The sequence below is a fragment of the Peromyscus maniculatus genome, chromosome 1, assembly GCF_049852395.1.
Source record: "Peromyscus maniculatus bairdii isolate BWxNUB_F1_BW_parent chromosome 1, HU_Pman_BW_mat_3.1, whole genome shotgun sequence".
Classification (NCBI taxonomy): Eukaryota; Metazoa; Chordata; class Mammalia; order Rodentia; family Cricetidae; genus Peromyscus; species Peromyscus maniculatus.
The window spans coordinates 78,775,223-78,791,538 of record NC_134852.1 but is presented as its reverse complement, the minus strand read 5'-3'; the positions used below and the strand labels follow the sequence as shown (position 1 = coordinate 78,791,538).

The window sequence follows — 16,316 nt, the reverse complement described above, 5'->3', positions numbered from 1 at the left end:
ACTTATTTGCCTCTTCGGATGGCCCCCCATCAGGAGAACACCAGCCGCAGTGCATTCAGTGCTACCCCAGTGACCTTACTGTAATTATTACATGGACAAGGACAGTTTCGAACTGAGGTTTCTGTGCTACTCAGCCCAGGCTGCTGTAGCCGAATGCTACAGATCAGATGGCTTGAAGCACAGGAATTATGTTCGTGTAATTCTGAAGGGTAGAAGTCACAGATCAGAGTGCCAGCTTGTTTGGGGTCTGGTGAGGGCTCCCTTCCTGGCTTACAGACAGCTAGTTTCTTACTGAGAGAAAGAAAAAAGACCGCACTAACTATCTGGTGTCTCCTACAAGGGCATAACCATGTCAGAACCCCACCCTCATGATGTCATTTACATACTTCCCAAAGGCCCCATCTCCACATACCTTGGAGTTTGGGGCTTCAGTATATGAATATGGAAGAGACACAAGTCAGTCTCGTAGTAGTCACATTCTGAGATAACAGGAGATGGGACCATTTATGAGGAATTTGGGAAAGAGAAAGCTGTACTTATAACAATCTCTAACACATTTGAGATTAAAAAAAACTGGAAGTTTCGCTTTTTTTTATAAACATTTAAAAAAATTTTTTTTACAATTGTGTGTGTGTGTGTGTGTGTGTGTGTATTGTACTTTGATCATACACTACTCTTCTGTGGTCCTATTAACCCCTTCTCTCTATGTCTAACCCCCTTTATCTTCTCAACAAATCTCCCTGTGTTAATGTCCTTGTGATGTGTGTGTGTGTGTGTGTGTGTGTGTGTGTGTGTGTGTGTGTGTGATCTACTGCTTTTAATGGGATTCCTTGTATGAACATGGGTGGGGGCTGTTTACTTGAAGAAGGACAACTTAACAGTGGCTACACCACCTTGAAATATGATTGATTCCCTTTCCCCAGGAACCAGGGGCATCATTCCTCATGAAAGGGTGGGTTATTGGGCTCAGTCTTGTGCCGGTTTAACCACCACTGCTGTGAGTTCATGGATGCAACCACTAAAGACAGCGTTCCAGAGCAGGCTTCCCTAACTTCTGGCTCTTACAGTCTGTCCACACCCTCTTCCACAGTGTTCCCTAAGCCTTGGAGGTAGTTCTATAGATACTTCATGTAGGGCTTGGCACTCAAGACTCACTTATTCTCAGCGCCTTGACCAATTAGAAGTCTCTGCTAACCATTTCCCACTGGAAACTGAAGCTTCTTCTGACCCTGGATGAAAGTAACACTAATCTATGGATATAAACATGTGTAGAGACGATTTGACAGCATGTCACCTCCTCTTGGGGTTCAGCGAATCTTCTAGAGCAGCTCGTAGCTCAGGGAAGAACTTGTGTTTGCCTGTTTGTTACCAGGGATATTCCAGAGGCTCCTGATGAGCAGCCAAAGGGAAGGCTTGCTTAGTGCAAGGCATGTGAGGAGTCTACCAAACCGCCATGCTCTTCGAGATACACTGCCCTCTACGACCAGGAGGTCCACTACCTGGAAGCTCTCCAAACCCAGTTCTTTGAATTTCTAATACATTTCATAGACGTAATAGATTAAGTCATTGGCTACTGGGAACCAGCTCAACTCAGCACTTAAGGTCTCCCCAGATGATGGGGTGGGGACAAAAGTGAAACTATGTAATTTGTGCATTGGGGGTACCAGTCAAGTTAATAGCATGCAGAAGATTCCAAGGGTTTAGGATCATTGTTAGGAAAGGAACTTGAAGGCCTCATGTAGTTCCAGCCCCAAACGCACAGTCCATGCCTTTTTTACAAAACAATTTACTGCATTCCAGTATGTAGAAGCCCCCTCCTCTTTCAGCACCCACACTTTTTTAGTTTGTTTCCTGTAAGCCAGCCGGCCTCCGTAGTCCTAAGATTACAGACATGAGCCCACACACCTCTGGACACCTGAGTTTTGACAGAGAAGTCAAAAATACACACTGGAAAAAGATGTCATCTTCAACAGTTGGTGCTGGTCAAACAGGGTGGCTACATGTAGAAGAATGTAAATAGATCCATATTTATCACCCTGTACAAGATCCGACTCTAAATGGATCAAGGACCTCAACATAAGGCTAAATACCCTATATCTGATAGAAGAGAAAGTGAGAAGTAGTCTTGGACTCATGGCACAGGAAAAGACTTTGTGAACAGGCACTAAGACCAACAATTAAAGCTGCAAAGCTTCTGTGAGACAAAGGACACTATCATTCAGGCAAGGCGGCAGGCTACAGAATGGGAAGATCTTAACCAATTATACACCCAGTAGAGGATTAACATCTACAATAGAAAAAGAACTGAAAAACTGAATATCAAGAAAACAACCCAACTTAGAAAAGCAGGGTACACAACTAAACAGAGTTCTCAAGATGAAATACAAATAGCTAAGAAACACTTGAAGAAACGTTCAGCACCTTCCGTGTGGGAGTCTGTCGGAGTCCTGCTCTGACCTATTGAAGGGTTCTTAGGTGGAGGAGAGAGGAGTGAGGAAATATTAGGGAGAGAGATAGAAATAGACGATAAAGACAGTGACCCAGGATAGCTTCGGGAGGGCCCTTGGGTGATATAATCTAAAGGGCTTTTTATAACATGCCAAGGGGAGAGACAAAAGACCTCCCCCTTGCAAGATCAAAATACTGTACAGCCAAGTGTAGACCCTTCCAAACACCTGGTAAACACGCCCATGGCCAAATCATCCCATTATTCAGCCCTGCTGGGTAAAGCAAGCCCAGATTCTCTGACCCTGAGTAAGGTCTCACTAGGAAGCCTTTGTGGGCCACTACACTTCAGCATCAACTATTAGGTGCAAATTCTTGTCTTAAACGTTGTTTAAATTAGGTATAGGCAAAGCTTAGACTATACCTCCTTCTAGGCGGAACCCCTTTCCATCCGCAAACAGGAAAGCAGACGGTGTCTCTCTTCCCACTGTATGTCGTGGGACAGGTGGAGGCTACATGCCTCCTTTGGGAGGAAAAAAGAAATCCCAGGTTCTAGCAAGTTCAAGTCCCCAAGGGCTCCATGTTCTCTCTGTCTTCTTGGCCCTCTAGCAAAATGGCCCCACCCCTCAGACCTGGTAAGCCAAAGAATTGAGATGGCCCCACCTCGAGCATGCTTGCAGCCAAGATAGCTCTTGAGCCCATTTTGACTCCTGGGACCCAAATGTCTTACAGTCTTCCTCCAGCTTACTGTTCTCTGACCTGTCCAGACCGAGGAGGCAGTAGCATCTCTGATGAAGTGACCCACGTCACACACCTGATCTCTGCTGAAAGTTGTACCACCACACCATACTCACCATTTTGTTCAAGAAAGCTTGAGAATTTTCCAGATCTTCAAGGTCTGCCTCGTGTTTGCTTAGCAATTAATTTCCTTGCTTGCTTTCTCCCCCCTTGCATCTTCTTGTCAGCAACAAGAGGTCAAGTGGTGCATTTAGCTCTTGGCTTAGAGACCACAGATAAGTTATTTCAGTATCACCTGGAAGTTCTGCATTCTGCCTGAGAGAGCACAATTCGGTCACAGGTATGCCGTCTCCTAGCAGAGATCACCCCTGGTTTCCTGGGCTGTGTTCCTGTTTCTTCCCAGGAGCATGCTCAGTGTTGACTTCTAGTAGCATTGTGTTCATGACTGCTGTGCATCCTGAGGCGGTAAAAACTGCCCTCCGCAGTCCCCATCTTTGCTCAGTCTTTGCTCACCACATTCCCCTTTTTTCTTTCGATAGGCTTTTTCTTTCATGCACCTCAAAGCCTTCCAGCCTCTACCTGTTGTCCAGGGTGGGCACCTTCTCCACGTTCCCCGGAATTTTCATTACAGTAAGCCAACACTTCACTGTAGCAAGTTCTCAGAGAGATTTTCTTTTTCCTCTCAGAATGAGAAGGGGAGAGAGAGACAGTTGTTATGGAATAATCTTTTTGTACACTGTGAAGACGTGTCTTTGCCAAGGTACCTTCTGATTGGTTTAATAAAGAGCTGAATGGCTGATGGCTAGGCAGGATTTTAGGGGCAGGGAGAATGCTGGGAAGAAGAAGGGCAGAGTCTAGGGAGTCGCAAGGAGACTCGAGGGGCTGCTACTCACAACCGCAGGATGGGCTAAGAGTGGAAACTCATAGGACTTGATGCTGGGAAATGCAGGCAGGGTTTCTTGTCTTGGGGAGAATGTCTTCTACACCTTTGCTTTTAAGATTAATTGGAAGAGGTTCACCAACTTTATGGGAAGGGTGATCTGCTTAACTCATTTCTGTACATTTAAATATTAATCACATCTAAAAACAATAACCATGGCAACATTGAGACTGATTAACCTAAACAATTGGGGCTCATAGCCTAAGCACTTTGGCATAAAAGCAGCTCTAAAAGGTCTCACTTAAGTCATCAGGGTGTTCAGAAACGCCGCCTGCATGGCTCTCTCCATAATGCTGAGTTCAGTTTTGCATAGCACATAGGACAAAGTGCGTTTGGGTTTGGTGGTTAATAACTCTGCTTTTGTGCAGTTGGGGCCTGAGGGTGCAGTGAAAAGACCTGGCACCAGGCGCTCCAGCTTGGAAGGAGAATGATAACCTGTAATACATCTCTTCACACTGTATGACAGTCTAAGGTGCCTCCTTGCTCAGCTATTGCTAAGTTGAATCATATGCCTCAGCACTTCCATGTGGTCTGGTGTAACTAATCCTCAAAAAAATATGAGGCCCGAGTCTCATGGTGGAGCTGGGATTTGAACCCTAGCAGTCAGCTTCCAACTCTGCATTCTAATCACTGTATTGTACAGTGAGAACACTGTTTTTCAAATGGTGCTCAAAAGCAAAATTAGTATTCCCTACTCTGAGCAACTGCTTTTGGAATGCACATGTGTAGCCAGTCACGCAGCACAGGCCTTTAATCCCAGCACTCGAGAGGCAGAGGCAGGCAGATCTCTGAGTTCAAGGCCAGCCTGGGCTACAGAGTGAGTTCCAGGATAGCCAGGGATGTTAACACAGAGAAACCCTGTCTTGGAAGAGAGAGAGAGAGAGAGAGAGAGAGAGAGAGAGAGAGAGAGAGAACACATATGTATATGTATATCTGTATGCATTTTAGTACATGCACTAAACATTCTGGAAGGATGTCAGTTCAACTGTTTACGTGATTACCCTTGGAGGGAGGAATTGGAAATTACGAGGTTTGAGGTCAGGAGGTGCCTAACACTGTTTTGTGTTCCTGCAGCAAAATCCCCGAGGCAGGGTGTTTTATAAAGAACTGAGGTTTGCTCTGCTGCTAGTTACAGAGACTCAAAAGTGTGGATCTAGCGTCTGGTGAGCTGTGGTGGCATCTCAGTGACAGAAGGACTTGTGATGAGGCAGGAAGGGAAGACGCGGCATCAGGCAGGCTTTACCCTTTCATATTCCACAGCTAAGATCAGGCTCATCCCCATGTGATAGGTGATGTCTTAGTCAGTGTTGCTGTGAAAAGATACTCTGACCACAGGAACTCTTCTAAAGGAAAGCATTTAATTGGGGTTTGCTTACATTCAGAACTTTAGTCCATTATCATCATGGCGGGAAGCATGGCGGCACCCAGGCAGGCATGGTGCTGGAGAGGTAGCTGAGAGTTCTACATCCTGATCTGTAGGCAGCAGGAAGAGAAACACAGGGCCTGGCTTGAGCATTTGAAACCCCAAAGTCCATCTCCAGTGACACAGTTCTTCCAACAAGGCCACACCTCCTAATGTCTATCAAGTAGTGCCACTCCCTAATGACCAAGCATTCAACTGCGTGAGCCTATGGGGGCCATTCTTGTTCAAACCACCACAGGTGTCATCCCTTCATGACAGTGAAGCTTCCATTTCTTAAAGGTTCTGCTAACCATGACATTGTACTGGCAACCAGGCTGCCGGCAATTAGCTTCTGGGGGAAGCTATAGCCAGAACATAGAGGGCACACTTGTATTTTTAATTTTCAATCGTATATGCACTCAGAGGATTGTTTTTACAGTTCTATGAAGCAAAATTTGAAGTTAAGGTGTGTGTGTCTGTGTGCCTGTGTGTGTGCGCATGTGTGAGGTGTGCATGGGTGTGGGTTCACAGGTGTCACAACATGTCTGTGGAGGTCAGAGCACATCTTTGAGAAGTTGGTTCTCCCACCTTGACATGAGCTCCAGGGATTGGGTTCAGGTCTCTCGTCCGGTATAGCAAGTGCCTTTATCCACTGAGCCATTGTGCTGGCTCTAGCAAAAAAAAAAATTCTGATTAATCAGAATGTTTTAAGATATATGCATAAAAGTATACATAATGTCATCTGAGCTTTGTCTATGAGCATGAACATTTGTGTTTATGGGCATGTACATGTGTGCACATGTCACGTATAATGATTGATTTAGAAATTGAAACTTCCAAATTGCTAAAACATCAGTATGCCGATGACCTCTTGAAATACTTTCATGTTAGTTCTGCGTCTCAGAAGATTCAGCCCTCCATGCATTGACTTATGTGCCCACTGGGGCCTGTGGTAGGGGGCAGCTCGGTGGCTCTGCTCAGGCTGGTGTCAAGCTGGAGTGGTCCACCCTGAGTCCTTGCAGCCAGTGACTACGTGAGTGCTGCGGCTGTCGGGTCAGTGTGCCCGAGGATCGGGACCGGGGACCCGTTGTTAGGTGTGCACAACCGTCTTGGTCTTAGAATTTCCTTTCAATTTTCAGACCAGTGGAATGTTCCCTTCTCCTGTTTGTCAGAGGCTTGCTTTTTAATAATCTCTTCCAGATAGTTCTTTCCTGGTTTGGTCTTTTATGAAATGTCTCATATGTCCTTGCCTTCTCTGTTATCCATATTGCTTCCTTCTATAAAACCAAGTAATATCGGTAATACATTGTTTGCATGGATGTTTGGGGATTTCATTTTCTTCTAAGAGGAAGCCTGTTTATTGACACTCACTTAAGGTAACTTATGAAATGTCCTACAAGAAAAATGCCCAACAGATACGTAGGTTTGCTTTGTTTTTATTTCCCCCATTTTGGGGTGGAAGCTAGGACGTCTCGGCATACACTGTAAGCTGGGCATACACTGGCTCTAGCTATATGCCCAGCAGCCCTCTTCATTTTGTGTTTTGAGGCAGGATCTCCTAAGTTGCACAGACTGGCCTTGACCTTGCTGTCCTCCTGCATGGGCCTTCTGGGTAGCCGGGATCACAGGCCTGTGTCTCTGTCCCAGAAGTTGTTTGTTGATAATTGTTTCTTTCTTATTACACTATTCAAAAACTACTGATAGACTGCCTAGTGTGTGCTGTGCTCTGTACTGGGAATTTACTGTAACTAAATCACCTAATTCACTCACTCCCAGAGTCTGGGGCAGCCTCTGGCTCTGCACAGAGATGTTCTCGTGAGAAAGTCTCTGATGGCATAAATGTGATGGATGTATGTAATGAGCTGTTTGCTAGGTGACTCTTCCACAAGTTATGTGCGTGGGACTTTGTCCTATCAGCTCTTATAAATATTATTCTTCTTTTGGCTTGAATTTCTGTAATGAGTCAAAGATATGCTTTTGGTTTTTAATCAGGAAACACATTTACAAGAGAAAGATCCCACATTTCTCATGATGCCTGTGGGCTCCAGTTTGTGCCAGCGGCATTGTGGTTGTCTCATAAGGAATCATCGTAGTTGTGTGTTTGAAAACCAGCTCAAATGCTCTTTCTTCTGCCTCAGCTGTAAAAACACACGGATCCGAAGGCTGCGTAATGCCTTGTGTTCTTTGTGACACTTGTCAGCAGTCTTTCCTAACTGGAGTTATTGCTTAGCTCAGTTCCTCCCCTAAAACCCCTGAAGCCCCTGGGGCCACAGTGAGCACACACTCACGGTGGGGGTGGTAGGGGGGTGGTAGATTCACCAGTAGACTTGTGACAACTCTACCATTAATACAGTAAACAGACACAGCCAGCTGCTACAGGAGCGTCTCAGAAGCAGAGAAGTGTGCAGCCTTGCCATGTCCTGGTAGCACAGGTAGTACACCTCCAGGTCACTCTCTCTGCCAGGCCCAGGCCATCACAGACTGCTTTTGCTTAGAAGCTTAACTTTGAAAAGCCTGTTGGTTACAGTATTAAGGATAGTGTCCTTGCTGTGAAGGAGCTGGCTAGCCCGTGGCCTTGTTAGCCTGCCTCAGCAGCTCAGTGTGTACTGCTCTTGTAGAGGACCAGAGTTTGCTTCCCGGCACCCATGTTGAGCAGCTCACAACCACCTGTAACTCCAGCTCCAGAGGCATCCAGTGCCTTCAGCCTCTGAGGGTACCTGCACTCACATGCACCTGTCTACACACAATTACAACTGAAAATAAATCTTATAAGCAAGAGTCTGGTTTTATCAACTAATTCTCCAAAATGCATTGTGTATGCTCAAGATCTCTTGCGTCTGAAAGCATTTTCCTTGTGACTTGTACAAATGTGTGTATTCTGATGTTGAATGAAATAACGAAGGCTAGAGTTCTGACTGACTTCAATCATTCAGCAGGGCAGGGACTAGCTCAGCTGTAGAGTGCTTGCCTAGCATGTGTGAGTCCCTGGATTCCACCACCCCAGCACTATCCAAAAAGAAAGAAAAGAAGAGAAAAGAAACAATTACAAGAAGGGCAAAATATCTAACAGGAAGTTTATGTAATTTCCTGAGTTAAGAGAAACAATTCCAGCCAGGCTTGATGGTTCAGGACTAGGGAGTATCTGAGGCAGGAGGATTGCAAGTCCAGCATTTTCTGGGCTGTAGAGTGAGTTCATGGTCAACCTGGAAAACACAATAAGAAGGAAGACCATGTCTCCAGGTGAAAGTAAAAAGACAGCTGGGAGTACAGCTCAGTGGAGAGCACGTGGCTAGCATGTGCCCGCCTTAGGTTCGGTTCCTGGTACCATAGAAGGGAGCGCAGCCAAGTGAAATTCTCTTACTGCGGCGTTTTCACTTTTTAAAAGACAGCTTTGTGTGTCTGGTTTAATTATTTTTGTTTTTTGAGACAGAGTCTCACTTGTAGCCCATGCTAGCCTGAAACTCTGTAGCCCAGACTAGCCTTTGAACTTGTACTGGTGCCACCTGCCCTTTGGGGTAGGCAGGTCTTGTATCTCAATTAACTTAATATAGAGTCCCTAACAGACATGCCCATGGGTTTGTTTCCATGACTGTAAATCCTGTTGATTGACAGTTAAGGTCAGCCATGCCTGTTACTAGTGCACCTGGGAAGCTTTTCTGGGATTCGGGTCTGTTCCATTGGTCTGTCTCTCTCGGCCAGCACCAAACTACAGCTCTAGCAGGCTTAACAGATAGAGTGACAGCGCTGCTTTTTCCTTCCCTTGGAAGTTGCTTTAGGTCATTCTTGGGTCAGGCTTCTTTTGTTTTAGTTTTTGGATTTTCTATGAGAATTGCATCTAGCCTGTTAGATCGGTTTGTACAGCCTTGATGTTTTTACAGTTCTGAATTTTCTAAGGAATGCAGTGCATCTCTACGGATTGAGACTTTCCTTTACTTCTTTATCAGCATCTAGGACCATCAACATACAAATCCTAAATGCTTTGTTTATAGCCAAGTATTTCATTTCCTTTCTGTAGTCAAAAATTGCTTTTTTCCTCCAATTTCCATGTGTTCATTGTTCAGATAAAGAAATATACTTTGTTTTTGCAGTTGTTTGGTATGCTGTAGTTTACTAGGGTTTTTTGAAGTACTTTTTGTAGATTACATGGAATTTTCTGCATAGACAATTATGTCTTGCCATCTGCCAATAAATAATATCCTCCCTTCTGTTGCCTTTTTTCTTGCTTTATCACAGTGGTCAGAGTTTCTAGTGCTGTGCTGTGGTTTTGGGAGTAACTCCTTGCCTTTCTCACCATCGTCTTCAGGGAAAACCATGTTCTCTTTGATTGCTAAGTAGAATGGTAACAGCATTTACTTTTCAATATACTCTTTTTAGCAGATTGAGGAGGATTTCCTATATCTGTATGCTGAAAAAATTCTTAAGGGTGAAAGTGTATTTTGTCAAATGTCTTGTCTCTCTTTTTATTTCTTTCTTTAAGATTTATTTTTCTATATGTGTGTGTGACTATTTGCCTGCATATATGTATGTGCACCATGTACATGCCTATTAGATCCCTGGAACTGGAGTTACATATGGTTGTGAACCACCATGTGGGTGCTGGGAATGGAATCGAGGTGCTCTGCAAGAGCAACAGTGTTCTTGGCCTCTGAGCCATCTCTCCAGACCTTTCTTTCTTTTAGAGGTGTGGAGTCTTATTCTGCAGTCCTGGCTGGCCTAGAACTCACTACATAGCCCAAGCTAGCTAGCTTCTAACTCATGAGAGTCCTCCTGTCCTATCCTCCCAGTTCTAGGAGTCTAAACATGAATCACTATCCCACCTCAAATGCTTTTTGTAAGTATTGGTAAAATCATTTGATAGTCCTTATTTAGCTTGTTGATACATTGATACGTTCAAATATTCAGCCACCTTATTTGTGAGTCAAGATAATACTGTCCTCATGAGTTGGGAACTCTTCTTTTTCTGTAAAGGAAATTGTATTAAAATTCTGCCTCCTCCCTCTTCTTCTTCTTCTTCTCCTCCTCCTCCTCCTCCTCCTCCTCCTCCTCCTCCTTCTTCTTCTTGTTTTTTTTTTGACAGGATTTCTTTCTTTGTGTAGCTTTGGAGCCTTTCTTAGAACTCACTCTGTAGCCCAGGCTGGCCTCAAACTCACAGAGATCTGCCTGCCTCTGCCTCTCAAATGCTGGGATTAAAGGTGTGTGCCAACACTGCCCGGCTAAAATGCCTTCTTATTTGTCTTTAACTGTTGGTTAGGATTCTCTACAAAAACCTATCTGGTAATGGAATAGCTTTTAAATCACAAATCCAGCTTTGTCCATAGTCATAGGTTTCCATGGGCTGTCTACCTCCTCTTGCCAAGTTGAGTTTTGGTCATTTGTGATCTTCAAGACAGTGATCTTCCATGTTGACAAGTTTCTGTATTCAAAATGGTCAGTGTGTCCCTTCCACCTTTTAGTAGCTATGAGATCTGTAGTGATAGTTCTGGTTTCCGGAAGAATTGTGTGCCATTTCTGTCTGCCTGGATAAAGGCTTTGAACTTGACCTTCATCTCAGAGATGACTTTGATCCTTTTGCTTCCTTTTCTTTCTGTCTCCTGCTTGTTCACCTGTGACATTCCATCACGCTAAGCCTTACTCCCTCTAAGGTCTAAGGAGGGGTTCCGGCCTCTTGTCTCATCATCTAACTGAGTCTGGGCATCTGCAGTCCATTCCCTGATGGTCTGGTAACACACTGAACACAGGGCCTAGGTACAGTGCCCTTGTTGGCCAAGTCCAACCGTCTGCTTGGTTTCTTTGGCTCACGTGCTTAGAATCCAGGTCTTGTGTGCTCTCCAGGTTCTCACAGGGACAATACAGCAAGACTCCTTTAGTGTGTGTGTTACCTCCCGAGAGCTACTCTTGGGGCAATCTCTGGATGGTGCTGGGATTTTACTCTTTATGGCCCTACAGGCCTTGAGTATTGGTGATGGTAGTTCTTGCCTAAATAGATTGGCACTTCCTTTTCAGACAGCCACCCTACATGAAGCCGCTGAAACCTTTTTATGTGAAGGAACACTAATTTTCTTAGAAGAATCTGTCCACTGATGGACTGATTCATTTCCAGTATGAAGAAATCTCTAGAAGCTCCAGGTTCTTAGATTGGTTCTGTCCAAAGCCTCAAGTTCTTGTCCTCACTTTGCCTTAGGATACTTCACATAGTCATTTTTCCCAGTGGAGCAGTAGATGATGCGCAGATGTGACAACTGGAGCTGGAATCCTCAGCACCCACAGAAAGCTGTGTTGGCATAGCAGCCCCCCAGGAGTCAGAGATGGAATCCCCGAGGGAGCCGAGCAGCCAGTCTAGCTGAATTGGAACCCTGCCTCAGTATAGAAGGTGGAAAGATCAAGGGAGAGAGATGTACAAGGCCCCACACATTTATGCACACATTTGCATCCCATACACATTCTAACAGGCGCCCACACTACACACACTTACACATACACGAAGTCAGACACCTTTACCTGGCACGTGATTTGCTACCCTCTGTATTGGGCTTCAGCCATGTTCTTCAGCTCATGAGAAAATGATTCCTTTAGGGTCACCATAGAAATTCTCTTGCCATGTCTTGAACTGAGATTGGAAGACACTAAGCCTATCTGGTCTTTGGTTAGGTGTTTGGTTGGTTGGTCTTAATTCTCTTCAGTCAGAAAAGGCCATCTCACCCCACAGACTGTGAACTCACCTTGGTGCCATAACTATTGAATGTTCCACTCTCCCAGAGCCTTGCCATCCACTGTCAGTCTGCCTGACACTTGGAGTGCATATGACAAAGTAGTCTGTAGAAGTTCCTTTCCAGGACCACAGAGAACGGCAGAGTTAGGGTCGAGTGCTGAACAGTCAGCGTAGGCTGTCCTGTGAAAGCAAGAGACTGCTCTCCCCTGACCAGAGGATGGCTCTGGGTGGGAGGAGAAGGCCTCTAAGAGCCTGCACTGTCCAGAGCACATGAGGAGCCCCAGGGAACTCATGACTCATCATGCAAAGGTACCCAAGCAAGAGTTGGAGAAGAGCTTCTCTGTTACATAAGGCCTTCGAGTCACGTACGCAGACTCTGAAATTACACCGAGTGAATGTATCAGTAGGAGAAACTCCTTCAAATGGTAGTACTTAAGCTGCAGTAGGTATGTACGTATGTATGTATGTACGTATGTACATATGTACGTATGTATGTATGTATGTATGCTTTATGCTAAATTGGTGGTGCTTTTTATTTTCTTTTTATATTGTTGTTGTTGTTGTTTTGAGACAGGATCTAACTGTAGCCCAGGCTGCCCTAGAACTCATAGCAGTCCTCCTGCCTCAGCTGTCCAGGTCCTGGGAATATAGATGTGAAATGCTGCCCTGAGCTGTGACTTTGAGAATGTAGTTGGAGTTCTTTGATGGCCCTGTTGGCTTTGAAGGATGGAAAAGCTCTTCCCTTAGCTGTTTATAGGGACGGTGTGTTATCCAAACCCCACCGATGGGGGAAGAACACATGCACGCACATGCCTCACCTGCTGCTGCCTGGGCTTGGCTTGAAAACAGCATCTGACATCCTACGTTTCTACAACGCAGCCTGCTGCTCAGGCCCAGTCACTTGTTCTAACAAAGGAAGGCTGTCCCCAGTGGGGAAGAGCCGCTGCTTTTCTCCTGAGCTAACAGTGCTCTCTCCCCACCCCCAGGAGGACAACCGTTGGCTTCGTGGCTTACTGCTGCTCCACCCAGTGTCTGCAGACTTTTGACCTGCTGAGCTGATGAACACTCAGGAGCCTCAGCACAGCCAGCTCAACCCCGCAGCGGCCTGCTGTCGCCCAGCGTGCGTGGTGGGGCCAGGAGAGTCCAGCCAGACGGAACAGACCCTGCCATCCCGTCCTGCCCTGTCCTCTCCAGTGCGGGGGGGCATGCCGAACTCTCTGGAAATGTCCTGATTGGGCTTCACAACTAAAAGACCTTCACCCTGCCCTCAAGTTGGAATATATCCTCCCCCAAATTAAGGACATTTTGTCTTCTGTGTTTTTCTTTTTATGTGAGTGTGTCTCATACATAAACTATTTAGTCAGATGAGCTTCCCCACATCTAATTTAAAGCGAGTTGCAGTTCCCTGAAGAACTCTTAATTTGATAATAGAACCAAATTAACTGTTGGCCAACGTACCTTTGGTGATGATCCTTCTGTCTTTCCCCGGAGGATTATTCCCCTGGTGATTATTCTCAAGCCTTCTCCATTGGAAACTTGTCAGTTTCTAGAGTCTCAGCAACCCCTATGGCCTCAGCAGGCCTGCCCAGCAGGGCAGGGCGCCCGGGCTGGCTGGCGCGGCTAGGCTCCTGCCGAGGCCCAGCAGGCTCCAGAGCACACGCCCTCTGGAAAGTTCCTGCCTTATTTCTAAGTTTTGCAACCTATGAAGACATTTTTTGAAAGGGATTTAAAAACAAAAATGTAGATACTAATTAAATACACTCTTGTTCTAAACTAGTACAGGAAAACAAGTTTTGAAATGTCAGGGGGTTTTGCTAAGATTTTCTTACATATCATCGGGAGGTTTGAGGCCCCTGATCTTCTGCTGTGGATGAGGCTTAGTGGTATTTACCCCTACTTGAAATCATCTTCATTTTGACTGAATTCTCACTAGGAAAACAGAAGTGAACGGGTCCACATTTCACCTCCAACTTCTGCAAAGCCCACGACAAGCTTTCCCTTGCAGAGAGAGACACTCTTTGTGGGGGAGTCCCTGATTTCATCTTCCTTTCAGAGGATGGCATTTTAATCTGCTTTGCTTCCAGATGTTCAGCTGGTTGCTGTGGGGAGGTTCTTTTAGGGGCGGGGGGAAAGACTTCTCTGTCTTAGTGGTCTAATTTATAGGAGACAAGGTTGAAAGGAGGAGCAAGAGGGCTGCTTGGTGGATAAGCCATTTCCAAAAACTCTGGCTGATGACATTTGATTAGCCAGCCTACCTGTAATTCCGGGCTCTCACAGTGCCAAAAATCCTCCATAGTTACTGACAAACGTGTAATCTCTTTGCAGTCACACCACCTGCTGCCCCCAAAAGCAGACTCTCCGAGTAATGGCAGAGGCAGGGAACGACCCTGGCTGCCAGCTGTCTCCTCGCTGGTCTACTTCCTCCCGTCCCTTTTATAACTTGGTCTGTTCGTCCTTAACATTTCAAAGACCTAGAGTATAATAGGAACTGAGGGTCTGGATCAAATGTGCCTCTTCTTCCTTCCTTTAGAATAATGGAAGTTTCAGCATAATCCCTCCATGTATATAAGTTGGAGAGAAAAATGTGACCTGAAACTTCACGTGTGTGTTTGGCTTTAAGTAACAGCTACCTGTCACATGAATGATGGTAAACACATGGCTACGTCTTTCTGATTCTCCCTGTGCTGTCCTATGTCTTCAGTGGAGCCATGAAATGTGCCACCCTGATACTCAGGAATTCTCCTTGGGATAATACTTGTGTTTTAACGTGTTTAGACTTTTACAAAGGTGTTTATACTCCAGACACCTTCCCTCTACCTGTCACGAGCTGCAGTGGATCGAACACCAGCAGTGGGCGGGGCGGGGCGGGGCGGGGCGGATGGCCTCCAGGCTGTCAGTCTTAACCTTGGCTGGGTACAGCATCTGGGCTTAACTGATGAGAAAGAGAACTGAGAAGGTGGTTTCCCTGGCGCTGTTCCTCACGGAGACTTTGTGCTGGACTCACTGATGTCATTGTTAGCCTTCTGGTATTATAAAAAACTAATTAACTGGGGAAAACCTGTCTCAATGCTCTGTGCTCCGGTTGTATCCAAAGCTCTAGAAAAAAAAAAGAAACAGGAAGACTCTTTCTGTGTCTTTTCTACCCTCCTCCATTTCTTCCGTGGGGATCCCACCCTGAGCACTGCACATGCCAGGTAAGGACCCGTCGCTGAGCTCTACCTCCAGCCCTGTGTGCTGTTTTTCCTGGTCAGGTAGGCAGATCTTTCATACAGCAACAATAATAAACGAGTGAGCTGCTTGGAAAGTGTCATCCGTTCAGGTAAGTTTTCATCTTCAGCTCATGTGTGGTTGATTAGTGCAGAGTTCAAAGCGAGGATAGCCTTGAGGACAGCTCTTTCTGTGCTGTACAATAGAACCAAGGCCTCCTTTTTAGTTGATTCCTCACCGGGGTTCTTCAGTAGAATTGTTACCATATCAAAAAATCCTGATTATCAAACATTGTGCAGGTGAAAATGTTACATCTTCAATGTGTGTGTGTGTGTGTGTGTGTGTGTGTGTGTGTGTGTGTACTCACATATATGTATATGTGTGTATATACACATGTATATATGTATATGTGTATACACATGCACACACACATATATAACTGAAGATACCTTTTCACTTGCACATATATGTGCATATATATACATACATAATGCATGTATTTAATTTTTTGCTCCTTGACAGTTTCATATGTTTATGTAGTGACTCAGTCGCTGGCACCCCACTTCCCCTCTGCTGATGGGGCCGCCTTTTCACCAGAATGCCCCCTTCTGTTTCTGTGTCTTTTGTGCGTGGCCTCCTGCTGTGTGATGGGTTCCTCGCCTGAGTGGGAGTGGGAGGTCGTTCCCTGGAACAAGGGTAGCTCGTCAGTGGTAGACAGCGACACCTCCTCCAGGAACAGCCTTAGACCGGAGTGTTCCTGGGAGAGGGCCTGGCTGGCCTCTCCTCATCCACAGTGAGGCACTGATGGTTGTAGTTTTGTCAACGCCCTTGTTTGAAGAACAGGAAGAGCCCTGACAGCGGCCTCCTCTGACTGG

At 45.6% G+C, this 16,316-nt stretch overlaps 1 protein-coding gene and 1 long non-coding RNA gene across 3 annotated transcripts in view; one reads left to right on the top strand and one right to left on the bottom strand.

The window, feature by feature from the left end:
* The window catches only part of Lrrc28 (leucine rich repeat containing 28), a 126,499-nt gene extending 112,967 nt beyond the window's left edge, over positions 1-13,532 (top strand). For both annotated transcript variants that reach the window (XM_076544704.1, XM_076544709.1), the window contains one exon: positions 13,221-13,532. In XM_076544704.1, the coding sequence (XP_076400819.1) occupies positions 13,221-13,293 (73 nt within the window). In that variant the 3' untranslated portion in view covers positions 13,294-13,532. The remainder of the gene's footprint in view (positions 1-13,220) is intronic.
* LOC143267318 (uncharacterized) lies at positions 5,463-13,828 on the bottom strand. Its single transcript, XR_013042323.1, has 3 exons — positions 13,693-13,828; positions 6,114-6,196; positions 5,463-5,596 (listed from the first exon to the last, which is right to left on the bottom strand). It is a non-coding gene; the product is annotated as an uncharacterized LOC143267318 (long non-coding RNA).
* Positions 13,829-16,316: the final 2,488 nt, after the last annotated feature.